This window comes from Eumetopias jubatus, unplaced genomic scaffold, assembly GCF_037043125.1.
Source record: "Eumetopias jubatus isolate StellerSeaLion01/CBP00866 unplaced genomic scaffold, mEumJub1_p1.0 scaffold_6, whole genome shotgun sequence".
Lineage (NCBI taxonomy): Eukaryota > Metazoa > Chordata > Mammalia > Carnivora > Otariidae > Eumetopias > Eumetopias jubatus.
The window spans coordinates 1,975,958-1,992,585 of NW_028274812.1; the positions used below are offsets into that span (position 1 = coordinate 1,975,958).

At 55.7% G+C, this 16,628-nt stretch overlaps 1 protein-coding gene across 1 annotated transcript in view; it reads right to left on the reverse strand.

Annotated features, from left to right (window-relative positions):
- KIF25 (kinesin family member 25) overlaps positions 1-16,628 on the reverse strand; it is a 45,092-nt gene extending 28,464 nt beyond the window's left edge. The window contains 6 exon segments of the mRNA XM_088024227.1: positions 1,629-1,717; positions 4,779-4,882; positions 5,645-5,801; positions 7,504-7,632; positions 11,812-11,877; positions 16,557-16,628. Coding sequence (XP_087880353.1) covers positions 1,629-1,717; positions 4,779-4,882; positions 5,645-5,801; positions 7,504-7,632; positions 11,812-11,877; positions 16,557-16,628 — 617 coding nt within the window.

The window sequence follows — 16,628 nt, forward strand, 5'->3', positions numbered from 1 at the left end:
TCCTTCCTCCTACCCTACCTTCGGGCCTTCCTCCAACCTTCCCTTCCCTCCATCCTCCCTTTCCTTCCCTCCTTCCCTCCTTCCCTCCTTCCCTCTCCTCCTTCCCCCTTCCCTCCTTCCTTCCTTCCCTCCTTCCTTCCTTCCTTCCTTCCCTCCTTCCCTCTCCTTCCTTCCCTCCCTCCTCCCCTCCCTCCCTCCCTCCTTCCTTCCCTTCCTTCTCCTTCCTTCCCTCCTTCCTTCCTTCCCTCCTTCCCTCCTTCCTCCCTTCCTTCCTTCCTTCCCTCCTTCCTTCCTTCCTTCCTTCCTTCCCTCCTTCCTTCCTTCCCTCCTTCCCTCCTTCCCTCCCTCCCTTCCCTCCCTCCTTCCTTCCTTCCCTCCTTCCTTCCCTCCTTCCTCACTTCCTTCCTTCCTTCCCTCCTTTGTTCCTCCCTCCCTCCCTCCCTTTGCAAGAGAGAGCGAGCCAGCATGCAGGGTGAGGAGAAGGGGCAGAGGGGGAGGGAGAAAGAATCTCAAGTAGACTTTGTGCTGAGCAGGGAGCCCAATGTGGGGCTCGATCCCAGGACCCTGAGATCGTGACCTGAGCCGAAATCAGGAGTTGGCCGCTTAACTGACGGAAGCCCCCCAGGCGCCCCAAAACTCTTCGACACCCCTATTTCTGCGGAGCCCTCCTTTTGTCTCCCTTTCTGGTCCTCCCCACTGGTCCCCTCCTTGCCTCTGGCTCGGTCTCTGCACCTCACACCTCTTGTAGCAACGTCTTTGATTTTCTCCCCGTTCCTCAGTTTCCCCTCTGCTCCTTCCTTTTCACGTTCTCTGGAAATGTTTCCTCTCCCGCCCCTGCTTTATTCCATACTCCCTGTGCACCGTGGCAGTGATACAGCATCTCTACCCCGAGTCTCGGGGGTGACTGACGGACAAGAAACCTTACGGCACAGTCTCCACGGGAACCTGGAGCCAACTTGCAGGGCAGAGGTGCGTGCCTGCCGGCCGCAGAGCAACCGAGGACACTGACCTAAGGGAAGCAGGGGCTAGTGTGCGGCATGGCGTGGGTCGGAGGCACCGGAATGTGGAATCTATTCCACAAGCAATGGGGCAGAACTTTCCATGCGGCTTTGTTTCATTCGGGGAAGAAGGGAAAGTCCTATTGAGTATGGTTTTCAAGTAAACAGCCAACTAAAACCATTTCTGATAATTCTGTGTTATTCAGTAATACCATCAAAACTCTAAGTCACAAATACCAGCCGTGTCAACACTAGTGACCTTCTCGCACCCCTGAGGGGTCTCCAGAGTAAACAAAGAAGGACGCCCCTCCCCTATGATGGACTAACATACAGAGAAAGCAGAGAAAGGACCAGCCAGAGCTTGGCCCTGCCAGTCGCTGAAAGAAGCCTGACCCCATCGGGCAGCAGAACCCCTATGACACACACGGAGCTCGCTCAGAAATTCTGGCCACGTTCAAGCCACATTCCACTACTCAGCTCCTTCCAGAAAACAACCCTCACCCAGAGCATGAGAAATCCTGCTTTGGGGCCAGGGGTAGGAACACAGGAGGCACAGGAAATGGCCGCCCTTTCTTTTTCCTTAAAACAGACACACACATGCACGCACACCCCAGTGCAAAAGCAAATTACCTGTCCTGTGAGGCTGGATCATCAAACTCCTTGTCGAACGGCAACAGAGGACGGATCCGACAGTGAACTCTGATGTTCCCTTTCAGCTCCTACAACCGGAGAGTTTGCACCCATGAGTGGAGGCACTGTTTCCTCAGAGAATGCGCCCCGTACCGTTTCCCAGGACATGAGCCTTGGATTGCCCACCCACACCCCGGCTTCTGAACGAGTCCCCATGAAGGAACACTGCCGGTCGGTGCTCCTTTACAGCTTTTCAAAATCCCCATGTAAATGTGTTCACTTGGCAAATGATCATCGTGTGGTGAGAAGTATCAAGAAAACACCTCTCAAAGGACACCTGCATATCCAATTTGTGAGGCATTTGAGGGGAAGTTTTTGAAACCTGGTACTTCTGCTACTTTTCCAGACCCTGCAAAGCGTTCGTCTGAATCGGGGCAGGCTGTGATATCGCGGAGACCAAATCAAAGCGGGGGAAGGACACACTGGACGGTCCGGTAACAGCTCCTCACGTGCCCGCCGGAGGAAGGGCGCTGCGGTCGGAGATGGGTCCGCTCGGCGGGAGCACGTCATCGGGCACGTCCGTGCTCAGACGCCGCGATCCACGCGGGGTCCGCCAGCTCCCGGGGGACGCTCGCTCCGCACCCACTGCTCTCCCTGGCACCGTGCCGGCCCCGTTTGCCCTCCGGTCCTTGCACAACCTTGGGACCATAACGAAGACCTCTGTGCCTCCTCCACAGGACAGCATGTCAGAAACACAAACTCTGGCGCCGTGTCCTCCGGAAACCACCCTTCCCCACTCACTCCCACCAGCCCCCGGGCGCGTGGCTGCCTCCGCATTCCCCAAATGGCTAAAGCAGCAGAGTCTGTCCTTTTCGCTCCTGAAGTGCCGCAACCAGAATGAGAACTCATCTCCAGCGGCTTCTGACGTTCTGATATTCTTCTGTCCCTGCAGCCGAGCAACCACTAGCTTACTTGACAGCCCCGGACACGAACGACCTATTCCGTGCTTGGGATCATCTAAAACCGGGAATTCTGCATCCACCTGAAGGGAGCCAGCCGCTCCTCCCCAGCCCCCCAGATGAGAGACGACGCATCCGTGGGGAAGCACGGGAATTGGCATGGCTGCGGCTCTGCCAGAATCCAGCATTCCGTGGGAGAATATGTGGCCTTGGGAACCAAGCCACACCGTATCACAAGACAGCAAAGACCACGCGGAAGGAGGGGGAGGGCCAGGCCAGAGAAACTGGGAGACGGCAGGTGAAGGGCAGTGTCAGGTGACCTAAGAGGTGGCTGCAACCGTGAGAGAAGAAGTGTCACCCACAGAAAGGGACGGTCACCTCCACTCCACGCGCACCAGGGCATCCATCGGCACAGCCCGGTGTGGTCCGAGGAGCCTGGGGTGAGGGACCAGGTCCCCAGACTGAGCCTGCTGCAGTCCGAGCTCCTGTGGCAGGGAGAGGGACTCCTGTTAACAACCATGACGACGATGATGGTGCTGTGAGTTCCAACACGTTTTTCGATTTAAAAACTGATCTTAGCTCACAAGCCGATGCTGTTGCATGTGGTCACCTGTCCTTGCGCACCTCTCCCAGGCACCTGCTCTTGGCCCATTTCCTCAGCAGCCGGCACCTGCATACTTGGCATTCCATAGCCTATTTGCTCTGCTCGAGCCTAGTGCTCTAGCCTGTGGAAATATTTTGGGATACTCTTTGCCATTCAATGTGTTTGCTATAAATCCCTTTCAAATTCATATCCTCAAATACAATAATATGCTTTTCTGTCTCCATCATGTCAGTAAGAATTAGGATCCAGAGAGTCTGGACAGAGCCCAGAGGACGTCCCTACACAGCTCCTCTCCTGGCTGTCATCTGGGCCCAGGTCCCTGGCTGGGCGGGCCTGCCCCTCCCTCACTGCGCCGCCTCCAACAGACGCCCAACACCTGGGGTGGGGGCAGCTGGCCTGTGAAGGATGGCTCACAGCTCTTATGCTGATGTTCTGCTCATTAATACTTCATGTCATACTTTTTGCAAATGCCTGGCTGAAGACCAGATACTCTACACCTCTCCTCTTTTCTTGATGTGATACCTGGAAAGGACAAGGACACTATCATTCGCAAACACTCCTGCTGGTTCCATGAGCAACTCGTTTTCCCTCTAAGTGTTCAGAAACCGTTCTCTGGCGATCCGTTCTGAATTGTACCCTGGACTCACAGCTGGTTGATTCAACAAGTCGTGAAGCACAGCTGCTTCTACTTCCTGAACATGAAGTAGGTGACGCACACCCGCTGATTTAGGAGCCTTCCGTGTGTCTTCCAGGGCACAGAACACGGCAGCCAGAGCACCAAGCCTAGTCCCCCCCTGGACCTGGTTCCGGCCCGAGGGCCCACCTGGCCCCTTCGAACCCAGGGCGATGCTGCTGTCGAGACCAGGTAGGAACATGCACGGAGGCGCTTACAGAGTGCCTGGTCCGCAGGAAGCGCACAGAACCCGAACCACATGGGGAGACAGCCGAGTGGACAGGAGAGCCACTCCTAACCTTTGGGGGAGCCGGAGCCCGGGGAGTTCCCAGAGCACAGGCTCAGTGGGACTGTGAGCCGGCGCGGGCTCCAGCACACCAGCAATTCTCTCAGGAGCAAAGTTCATCCAACAAACCATCAACTCGGGCCTCATCGTGTGCAGAAATGGAAACCTGAGTCTTCACACCTCCTGGGCCTCAGGCCTCAGACTGCTTAGGAGAAGAAGGTGAGCCATCCTTGGTGTCCTGCTGACGGCGGAAGAAAGCTGGAGCCGGGTTGGCCAGGGAGGCTGAGCTCTGAGGATCCCGGCTCACGCATTCCGGGTGTGCCCTCCGCAGACCCCTGAGCACACGCGTTCCCCTGCCCGGCCCCCACCCTCACGCTCGGCCAGGTGTCTCACCCCCCCACCTACAGGCCTCAGGGGCTGATCCCGTCCCACCCCACCCTGCTGCAGCTCAGCCCCAAGGCCTCTGTGCCCGCGGGCCACAGCTCCCTTAGGGCCACGCCTCCCCTGACCACGCCTCCCTGTTGGCCACACCTCCCTCGGCTGTCCACTCAGACCCCCACCCCTACCTTTCATAGAGGTCACCTTTCCCACCACCCTTCTCGGAACTGGAACCGTGAATGGAGCTCACCACCAAACAATTGTGAAGCATCTTCCTCTTCTGCTTCTCCAGCTCATACCGCGCGCTTACTTCCTGCAAGGACCGCTCCAGGTGACCCGCCTTCGACTGCCAGGCTGTGGGGACAATTTTACCCCAGGCGTGAGGGAGGTTTTCAGGAGCGGATCTTCATACCACTCCCCGTGACCTGCCCTACCTGCAGGAGACTTTCGCGTCCTGAGGGAAATTCGCGGCTCTTCCCCTCTTCTCCCAGCTCTCTGTAAAGCACCCCTCTTTGTCAGAGGCACACTATTGCCCATTAGATAACCATGCTGTCCCCTTTCCTGGAGCACGTGGCACGGAGGACCGCAGGCGCACATGCACATGCGCACCTGTCACATGGCCGGAGACCCTGCAGGAGGGTCCCTGGGCGGAACCCACCCAAGCAGCATGCCTTCATTCCTGCGGTGCTTCTGGGGTGAGGACTTACAGCCCTGCGGCCAAGGCACCTTGCTCCCCGGGCTCTAAGTCTGGTAGGTGAGGAGAACATCCCCGTCTCCACCCAGTAGTGACCGAGGCTGAGAAAGGGCTGCAGGGACAGAAGGGACCATCACACCACACTTCAGGGACATGACACGGGAGGCTCAGCAGGGACACAGCCCCAGCGCAGGGCCGGCATCAGAGAGAGCCTCTCACCGTCCCCAGAGGACAGGGACCTCCCTGAGGGGTGCGGCCACCGGGACTGTGGCCCCGCGATGGCCAGCTCGTGTCTTGGGGTTTGCTCGTGTCTGCACCCAGGCGGGGGCACAAAGCCACAGCAGATGCCAACTCCAATCCCTGGCAGTCCTCTGTGTCTGCACAACGGGCTGGGCTGCCTCTGGGCTAGGGCCTCAGCTTACCCAGCAGAGCCTCGTGGCAGAGCTGTGCCCTCTGGACGGCCTCCACCGCTGCGGAAAGACCATCCTGCAGGTGCTCCCGGCAAGTTCTGAAAACCTCCAGAGAAGAGGCTCGCAGCGCCTTCATGTCTTGCTGCAGGTTCTGGACAAGAACACACAACTGAGATGATGTTATTGATCACATCGCACCATATGGAATAGTCACATAAGCATCTACAAAATAAGAACACAGCCACATGGATGACACAACCATGCACGAATCTCCCATGAACTAAAGCCATTTAGAGCTTAAGTTCGTAAACGTTAGAGAAAGGACAGCTTTCTGTCCGCTGCGGACTTCCTCGTGAGGCCGACAGGGCCCCGGTCGCCACCCTCCGCACGCAGGAACAGGGCTCTGGTCTCTTGTCCCGACTGGCCTCGGGGCCACACCGTCCTGAGCACACAGCCAGAGCCATGATGGCCCCTGTGCGCGTGTGACCCACGTCCAGGTGCACCTGCGAGAGCGTTTAGAGAACTCGGGACAATGGAGCCGATAGGCGGTATCCCCCACGTCAGGGGCTCTTCCCTTCTGGGACACTGTTTGGCACCAGTAGACAAGAGGCCCAGAAGGAAGGAGCTGACGTCCTGTGGTCTGACATCTAGCAAGCGAATCATGAAACCCCAGCTGATCTGAGATACATGTCCTTGGATTCTTAAGTCTTTCTTTTCTGTAAAACGGAGACCGTTTCCATATGTTTCGGAAACATTCTGATAAAATGTCCATACGGAATTGAATTACAGTATCTTTCGTACATGGGATGCAGATAAAGTTCCACACTTCCGTCAGAGATGGACCCCTTCCACTGAGCTATACGAGGACAAAGGATTAATCCTCCGTAAATCGATTCTACACACACTCCCACAGGTCGTGGGGAGGAAAAACAAGCCTCTCAGGGCAGACTAATCATGTTTACAGATGGCGTTTTTGCTGTTGTCATAATGATCTTTTTTTTTTTCGCTCTAATTTCTGCCCCGGTCACATTGTTTGTAACAAAAGGTGAACAATGCTCCTAATCACACGATCATATAAAAATACCCCAGCACCATGTGGCCCTGGAGCACTGCCAGGTGTGCTAGAGCCACAGCCACGCTGCTTCCGACTTTTCTTTCCAGATGGCCCAGCAGGTCACCAGGACCTGCTCCCCTGTGACCGCGGTGGCATGCATCCTGGTTAACGTGACCTGCATAAAGCCGTTTTCTACCATTTGACACTGGAATAAAGAAGAGGACTACCCTGCCCCCCAGTGTAGTGGGAGCAGAGCTGTGTCACACAGCCTGTCCACGGCCACACAGAGCTTCTCCCTCCCATGTGGGCTCAGGACCCCAGGCCTCCTATTCAGCAGGTGCCGCAAAGGAGGCAGAGCTCCTGACGTGTGCGCCAGCGAGACACATCACAAGCGCAGGAATGCTTCTCCTGTCTAATAAAGAAGGCCATGTGGGCAGGGGGCCTGGGGGGCTCAGTCGGTTGGGCGTCTGCCTTCAGCTCGGTCATGATCCCAGGGTCCTGGGATCGAGCCCCACATCGTCGGGCTCCCTGCTCCGCGGGGATTCTGCTTCTCCCTCTGCCCCTCCCCTGCTGGTGCTGTCTCTCTCTCTGAAAAATAAATAATTAAAAAAAAAAAAAAAAAAAAAAAGAAGGCCACATGGGTCAACTGTCCTGGAAGATCCACTACTGCTAACCGAGGAGCTTTGCTTCCTTACATCAGGCTCCTTGTAACCCCTTAAGCGTAGGTCTGTCCTCACGGGCATAAGGTCCACAGTCTCACCAGAAAACCAGCGCTGTGAGTTACGGACACGAGCGTCTGCCGTGTAAATAGAGCTGCTCCTACCTGAACTTGGCAGTGGAGCTGGGGTGTGGTCGGGGCTGTACTTCTCTGCAGCGGGTCCTGCTCTCGGCACTGGGAGCAGAGCCGGGTGGCCGTGCTGTCCCCCTTTCCAGTCATTCCTTGGTACTGTTGTGGAGAAGAGAATAAAAGACCAAAGTCTCAATACCTCGGAGCAGGTGCGCTTTCTCTGAGGGGAGACTATTCACTCATTGTCCGCTGAGCCCCATCTGCATGCAGGGCCCGCGCGGCCAGGGGAGCGCGGCGGCATGGGGACGGGGGCGCGGGGGGGGGGTGGCGGCATGGAGTTGGGGGCGCAGGGGTGGGGCGGCCCAGGGATGGGGGCGTGGGGGAGCATGGTGACGGGGGTTGCAGGTAGGGCCATATGGACGGGGGGGGTGCATGGTGGCCGAGGCTGAAGGCATCTACATGTGGCAGGTGCTTAAGGGCCCAGGTTGTCTGGCCGATGCAACAATGGAGAGAACAGTGAAGGGTACAGGGGGTGACGGGGAGGCCGTGGGCCTCGTCAATAATAGGGTCACTGCCTGGGTGTTTTCTTCAGGGCAAAGCCAAGCCAGCCGAGATTTTCAGGACAGATACTTGTTTAGGATGATGGCTCTGGGAGCTTTTGGGGGAGAAGGATGGAGCGAAGGGGGCCGAGCCAGGACACATTCAGGGACAACTTTGGCACATCTGGGAGATGACACAGTAGGAGACAGGGGCCACTGCAGCTCCCAGGTCCCTGGCCTGCGTGGCCGGCTGCAGAGGAGCCGTAACTCAGGTCCCAAGGAAAAGGTGATGTGTTTGGGTTTTTGTTTTGTTTTGGTTTGTTCTCCACAGTGTTTGCGTGTCGATGCTTTCATGCTGTGTCCTTGAAGCTCGTAAATAACGGCAAATGGTCTCCCCCTCCACACGCAGCTGTGCCTTCCCATTCAGTGAAAACACGCGGCTGAATAACAGCCGTGCGCGGCATCATTGCCACCGCTGCTAAGACCGATTTACCACGAACTGACCGCATATCCTAACATGAAGGTGCGCAGCTCCGAAGCCGCAGGGCGCATGTGCTCACTTCATGAGCAGGAACCGGCTTCTCTTCGGGAGGAGCACAGAGGCGGAGGACGCAGGCCTCTCCGCATGGTGGGGTCAGCGTGGGACACACTGGCCACCGACGCAGGAACCTGCAGTGAGGAGCAGGCCTGACGGGTGCGGGGCTCCCCCGAGTGTCTGCGCCTGACTGAGGACAGCATGGAGAGTGGCAGGGATGCCGGCCACGGAGACGGGCAAGCCTGAGACAGGAGCTGCTGCGGAGGCCAGGCCAGGGCGTGGGGTGAAGCACCCTGAGCACCGGCGCTGCCTGAGCATCGGGGGCCAGGGGGCCCCGCCTGGCTGCCACACGTGAGTTTCTGGGTGTTTGTTCCTCACTACGCTTCCTCTACAGCAGGGCACAGAGGCGAGGCTGCCGTCGGCTGGGCAGGGCTGGCCCCCTCCGTGCCGGGCAGGAAGCCTGCCCCATAGATCCATGGCTCCGCACACTGTGGCCCATCCCACTGCCGCCGCACCCACGACTGTGGGACAGTCCTTATCTCACAGAGGTGAGCTCGGAAGGAACACGACCCGGAGGTTCAAGGCCCTGCTCCTGGCTGACAGTCATGCAGGCCTGGGTCACGCCTCTGGTGACAGGAAATAAAATAAACCAGCTAGCAATTTCATGTAATTAGGCTCCTTTGCTCAGGAGCTTCGGACTGAATTCCACTCAATACCTTGAAAGTAGGAAAGTACCATGATGGTAAATGAATTCCGTCAAAACTATCCGACGAGGGAGCAGTGGAGGGGATCGAGAGTTCTGTGAGCTCTGAGCAGCATTCCATCCCCTTCTTCCATTGGTGCTGCAGGACCAGAGCAGCCCGCTAAATGCCAGAGAGGAGAGAGGAGGCGTGTTCGTGCCTCGTGGGCCGGACCTGCCTGAATGGCCAGGGGTCCGCGCTGCCCCAACGCAGCTGAGCCCGTACTCCTCCACCCCCGGCGCCAAGGCTTCACGCCGGCTCACGTTGTTGTTGAAACCAACGTCTTCCCTAGACTCCAAACCGTGAGGCTGGGTGCTTTCTTTCAGTCAAAGCTTTTGACTGTAATGTTCATGAAACCACACCAAGCAAATTCTTTCTGAGCCAGGACCAGGATGGACGCCCGAGCTACAGTGAATGGGACACGGAGGTGGCAGGTGGGAAGCGTCCGCTGGTGAGGATGGGGAATCTAGTACTTCTTGGTGGGAAACCTTCACACTTAGGAGAATCTACACAACAGGGAAGCTCAGGAGAACCCGCTCATTCGCAGGATGATAAAGACGACAGAGAACATGCGGCGCAGCAGGTGCCGGGAGCCGCGTGGGCACGGACTTGTAGACGGACTAGAGCTCGGGGACATCATGCGGTTCACTGCCTCCACCCCTTGGGTGGCTAAAGACAAAACTGAAGCAAAATGAAGGTCCTCAACTCAGAAGGCTCAGATTCTCTCTGGGAAAAAAAAATAATGTACATATAAATATCCAGACCTGTATTCTGAAGTCTCTGGGACTGACGGTAGGTCCAACAGGAATTCAGAGGGAAATGAAGTAGAGTGACCGAGTCCAGCACACGGGACGTGGGGCTGCCTGGCTTCCGGGGCCGGGCTGGTTTGGGAGAAACGGGCAGAGAGCCGCGGGCATCCAGGGAGAGTGGGCAGCAAAGCTGCATAAGCATGAGCACACGGTTCTGGGGAGGCGCTTGGACGCGCTCTGGGAGAGATACCGGAACAGGGACAGTGTCCGCAGGTTGGAGGACCCGCGGCGGAGCTGTGACCGGCCACTCTGCGCAGAGAGGACAGAGGCCGGCGGACGGCAGCTCTTGGCAGAGCCCTGCAGGCCACCCGGCTCCATCCCAGGCACACGGGTGGGCGGGAGGCTTGGGCCCCAGAATGAAGATGTTCTGCTTCATAATCATCAAAAATGACTTAGAGGGACTTAGCATACAGATGCCAAAAATGTTACAGGCTTGTATAACTGACAGCTATGCCTAATGATCTTAAATGTGAAAGAAAATGTTTTTAATTTCATCTTGAGGATGTTCGGAAACACCACTAGAGCTTTGCGGCAGAGCTCACGGACGGAGGGTCGTGAGCTCCGCGATCCCACTGGCTCTGTGCCTCTAGCCCTGCAGCAGGTTGGGGCAGGACCACGGCGCGCCGGCTGGCCGTCGGCTCCGGGGTTCCTGCGGCTGACCCAGACACCTGCCACATCCGCCGCCGACCCGTCCGTGCCCCTCGGAAGCGCTGTGGGAAGGTTCTGGGGCAACGCAGGGGAAATGTGCTTCTGGCCAGGGTTCTGGCAAAATGAACCAATAAATTAATACTTAATTTAGGAAGCAGTACGAACGGCCCTAACTTAATCCACGATTCAGTGCGACTAAGTTTGGTTCAGTGAAACTTGACAGGGTTGTCAGAGGAGCGACAACAGCTTGAAGACTGGGTTCTGCCATGAGGCCCTCAGGAGAAATCTGCAGGGGTCACAATTTAAAGATGAGGAACTCAGATGTGCTTAGCTTTCCAAACAAATGACCACCACCTGGGAGTCTTGGGACAACACAAGGGAATCTGCTCGTGGTTCTGGAGGCCAGCGTCAGAACCCAGCTTTGGGGCAGGATCTGCCCACCTCTCTGGCTCCCGTGGCCACCAGATGACCTGGCCGTGGTTGTGTCTGTGCCTCTGCGGATGGCCCCTGTGCCATCTTCACATGGCCTTCTCCTCCTACAGGGACTGCCGTGGCACACAGGGCCCACCTGAGTCTTCTGGGGGCTGCAACAGCTGGCCGTGAGAGACCAGAAGGGGCAGGCTTCCACCTGGCGCTCTCCTCCACGCACCCTTCCTTCGAGGTGGACAGCTGATCTGGGCTGAATCACGCGAGTGTCTATGCCAGGATGCCAGAATTGGTCTGGAAGTGGGGGAGGGAAGGGGATGAAGCCGAGTGGCATGAGGGTCTTTGAGGGGCAGGTGCAAGGGGTGTCATGATGGCCAGGCAACCACGAGTGGACTGAACGTCCACTTGTATGCTTAAACTGGGGAGAAGTTGTGTTCGTAAGTTCGAACTCAATGAAGCGCAGGCACCTCACTAATTCCTGACTCACTAGATACTCGGGAGCACGGGGATCGAAGCTCGCTCGAGCAGTACAGGAGGCCACTTCAGTGGACGGGAGAAAGGGAAGGCCCGGGACGGACTGCAGCCCTGAACCCGGGCAGGACTTGGTCCAGCTCCATCTGCCAGACGCATGGGGGCGCTACCTGGGCCAGTCTCAGGTGAAGAACAGCATTTTCCGTTTCCAGTTCCACTATCCGCTCTTCTTTGGCCTACAACCAAGGACAAAAAAGGGAAATTATCACCATAATTGATATTCATCAGTAAGCATTCCATCCTCAGAAGGAAGCCAGCACCTGTGTCAGTGACGAACTGCAGGGGGAGTCAACTGGAGTGGGGGCGGCTTCTGCCGCAGGTGGGCACCCCCGTACCCCGTGTCTATGACCCTTACTCCAAGGGTGGTCCCCAGCAGCAGCCTCTGGGGGCTTGCCGGAAATGCAGAATCCTGCATTATGGCACATAAATTACACCCCAATCAAGCTGCTGAAAAAGTCCCACCCCAAATCTACCAGAGTCTGCATTTTAGCGAGAGGTCCAGGTGACCTATATGCGAGTTAAAATCTGGAATGCACCAAAATCAGCATTTCTTTCCTCGCATTAACTCATATTCAAAAACTGTTAGAAATCTGTCATGTGCCAGGCACTTGTCTGGGTGCTGTGGACACAGCCGCAAATGATTAGGTGCAGGGTTCCCATCCTCATGGGGAGACGTGGAGGAGCCAGTGCATGGGGTAAGTGAGCTGGGGAGGGGACGCCAAAGTTAAGTCAGTGATGTGGGTTCAGAGGCAGAGGGCGGCTGCCCGAGGGTGAGGAGGGCTGGCAGGCCAGCAAGGAAACCGGAGGAAAGGGACAAACCCATGCAAAGGCCCTGAGGCAGGAATGAGTTTGCTGACTTGAGGCGCAAAGAGAAGGTGAGACTCTGGGGAGGAGGTTGGGATCTGGGAGGAGGGATGACAGGGAAGAAGGGAGTGTTATCTGCAGGGTTTTAAGCAGAGGAGTTTAAATATGAGCTATTTACAGTAAACGCTGAGCCAGCCAGCCACTGGAGGCCTCGGTGGACAGGAAAGCACAGGTTTCTGGGAAGGTGGCCCAGGGGCCTTTCTGCAGGGAGTCCCTCTCCAAGGCCGCTGATGTGCAGCTCTCAGAGAACTGTGGTCATTTCAGGACAATCTCTTTGTGACTGGTTATAAAACCAGAAACCTGGCTGTCATCTGGACTTTGTTACCATGTTGTTAATTTTACCTCTTAAAAAAAAAACCAACCAACCTCGAATATTTCTGAAGTCCACTTTGGGCATCCAGCAAGATGCCGCCCCTGCCTGCAGCGTTACGGAGCTGTAAGTCACTTGCAGGCCCCCGTGCGCAGGTCGGCGGCTTTGGTATACTCACGGTGGTGCTGCCATCACCCAAAGTAGTCTGGGAATATTTTCATCTCCCCAAAAGGAAACCCCACCCCTGACGACCCCCCACCCAGCCCGAGGAAACCACTGATCTATTCTCTGTCTCTATAGATTTGCCATTGGACATTTTGGATCAACGGAGGCACAGGATTATGTAGCCCCTTGTGAGCAGCTTCCTTCACTGGGCACTTCATTCTCAAGGCTCAACCGAGTCGTGGCGCCCTACCAGAATTTTATTTCCTCTCATTGCCTGATGAAATTCGACAGTAGAGCTGTGCCACATATATTTACCCATCCATCAACTGAAGGACATTTGGGCTGTTTCCAGTTTTTGGCTATTCTGAGTAGTGCAGCTATGACATTCCTGAACGAGTTTTTGTGGGACACACGTTCCCCTTTTGCCTGGGTGTATTCCTAGGATGGGAACCCTGTGCGGTGCCCCTGGTTAGCATCTGAGGAACTCACTCACTCTCCCACCTGCAGTGCGCGACAGTTCCAAGCTGTCCACACCCTTGCCAAAACTCCCCATCTGTCTCTCTGAGCACGGCTGTCCGAGTGGGTAGGAAGTGGTGTGTCATTGCGATTTGATCTGCACTGCCATGATGGCTAACGCTGACCATCGTTTTGAATATGCAAGTCATGCAATCCTTAGTTAAATTTCTTCCAGAGTATTTTATTATCTTTGATGATACTGTAAGTGGAATTGTTTTTAATTTTTTTTTTTTCCATTCCTGTGAAGCAGAAATACAGATTTTTGCACCTGGATCTTGTATCCTTCAACCTTGCTGAAATCACTTACTAGGGCTAATAGGGCTTTTTGGTGGATTTCTTAGGATTTTCCATATATGAGATCATGCCATCTGCAAATAGAAATAGTCTTCTTCCCTCCTTCTGTCAACTTGCCTAACCACACAGACGAGCCATCCAGGAAGATGGTGAACGGACGGGATGAGAGTGGGGCTGTTCATGGTGTTCCTTTCACCTTACGCGCGTCAGCTGGGGGGTTTCATGGACATCCCTTTATCAGCTTGAGGAGTCACCATCTGTTCCTAGTTGGTTAAGTGTTTTCATCATGAAGTGGAGTTAAGTTTTGTCCAACGCAATTTTCTGGATCTATCGAAATGAACTGGACATTTTAGGAAATATATTGTAGAAACTTTAGATAGTGATGCCTTTCCTCCACCCGCAGTTTTTTTTGTTGTTGTTGTTTGGTTTTTGTTGCTACTTGTGTGCTTTTTTGAGTGATTTAGCTCGCCTCTTCCAGGGAAGTCTGCCCACCCCCTGAGAGGAAGACACAGCCGTGGGCATGCACACAGGCACTGGGAGACCGCAGTTTAAGCACAGCTCTTGTTAACTGCCTCTCCCTAATCTCTCTGCTACTCTGTCTCCCTTGGTATCATAACCACCCCACTAATTATTGATTGCCTTATTGTTTTCAATAATGGCCTGAGGCATAAATTTCTCTACTGTCTGGTCCAGTTAAACTGGGGCAGGGCTGCTTCTGGAAGCCAGTCTTTGATATTTGTCCTAACCCCAGGTTCTTCTTAGCCTTGAGTGAACTAGGTTGCTAATTATGGGCTGTATCCCGTGCCTGACCGCCCCCCGCCCCCCACACACAATTCACTTGTTGAAGTCCCAAGTCCAGGACCTCAGAATATGATTGTATTTGGAGACAAGGCCTTTAAAGGGGTGATTAAGTTAAAACGAGGCCATTAAGAGGGACTCTAATCCAACCTGACTGGTGTCCTTATAAGAAGAGAAGATTAGGGTACAGAGGGTACTCCAGGGATACCCACACACAGAGGAAAGACCACGGGAGTGCACCACAGAAGGCAGCCACACACCACAGAAGGAAGCCAAGGGCTGAGGCCTTAGGAGAAACCACCCCTGCCTACACCTTGGTCCCAGATCTCCAGTCTCCAGAACTGAGAACATATTTCTGTGCTACTTTGTTATGGTGCCCAAGCACACTGACAACTGCTCTTAATTAAGAATAGTTCGTTTCTGAACTTCCCCACAGTGTGTTTTGGAGAAAGTTCCTTTGGGAAGAGCTTCAGAGCTCTCTCTTCTTATGGGCTGCCTCTCCCCCTGGGCTAAATCACCGATCTGGGCACTGGGCAGGGCTGTGGCCTCCGGTCTTTTGGCTGGCTCTCTCACTATGAAACTTTTGTGCTGATCAAGGGCAGAAAGAGCAACTGGGATCCCAGTATTCCTGGCCTCTGTTCTGGGGTGAGGCCTCTGTCATAGGAGTGGGGAGCCACATGAACCCCCAAGCCTCCCCCCCACCCACTGGTAACTTAGCGTCTTCAGCTGTGTGCTGGTGAGATACGGTGAGACCCTAAGTCGGAAGCTGAGGGGGGAGGCCCCGTCTTGGACACGCACGCCCAGAGTGGACCTTCTGTCAAGGTGAGCTCGGCTGGTGGGAGGGAAGGAGCCACAGACTTTCACTGTTCTTACAGAGATTTTTAGCAGATTTCTGGAACAAATGTTTCTTCACGTGATGTATGCCATCAGGGCCACTTCTAGGGGCTCTGCGCCCTTTTCCCACGATGTGCCTGTTTTGCTCGGAGCAGGTGCAGAGGTCTTCGTCTTGCCGTCCGGCCAGTCCTGCCCTGCACCTTCTAACTCCACCGACATCTTCACGCTTGTCCTTCGAGGAGGACTTGCTATGAGTGACATTTTCAAAATGTGGCTCTAAGTACCGTCCCCCTCTTAAGATCTCTTCAGTAGCCTCTCCTGGCCCTCAAGACAAAGAACAACATCCTCAGTCCTGCTTGACCCTGCGTGGGCCGCCTACCTCCCGCCTCTCAGCCTCCACCATCTGCTCTCTCCTGCGCCCTGCCAGTCTCCCAGGGCCAGCCCCGCCCGCACACACCACACACACCATGACAAGGCTGTCCTGTCCTCAACCCTCAACCCCGCTGCCAGATGGCAGCCTCCCATCTCAGCAGAACTCAGCTCCACCTCTGCCCCCAGGGGAAGTCCTCGACTGGGATTCAACCAGGGTTGCACTATGGACCCTAATAAGACCATGTATCTCCCCTCTCTAGCATTATCTTGAGGCCACTTTCATGGCTTACATTTATTGTGACTATTTATTCCTTTATTCAAGGCTATATTCCAAGAGAGCAGGGCTGTTGCTTAACCACCGTATTCCGAAATTTAGCACAGTAAATAGTAAACGCCCAATAAGAAACGGGAGGGCCCTGGGCGGATGACACAGGTGCCTTAGGTGAGGGGCATGAGGTCTCAGGTGTGGGTGGGGTGGGGTGAGGTCCAAGGGGCACTACAGACGAGGACCCTACAGAGCAGCCTACAGAGCAGAAGGCAGAAGATGATGGGGCCTCTACCCCCAACGCGGTCTTCCAGTGCCATCACCCCAACCCTCCCACGCTGGCCATGCCCCCAAGGCTCAGAGGTGGGAGGGGGCGGTCGACCCGGCCAGTGGGGCTGCAGGTGTGGCCGCAGCTGCACTCAGCTGCCCCTGCTCACCTGCACCTGGCGCTGCAGCTGCCTGGCCCGCTGCTCCAAGAAGCGGCCCCAGCGGCCACCCTGAGCAGGCAT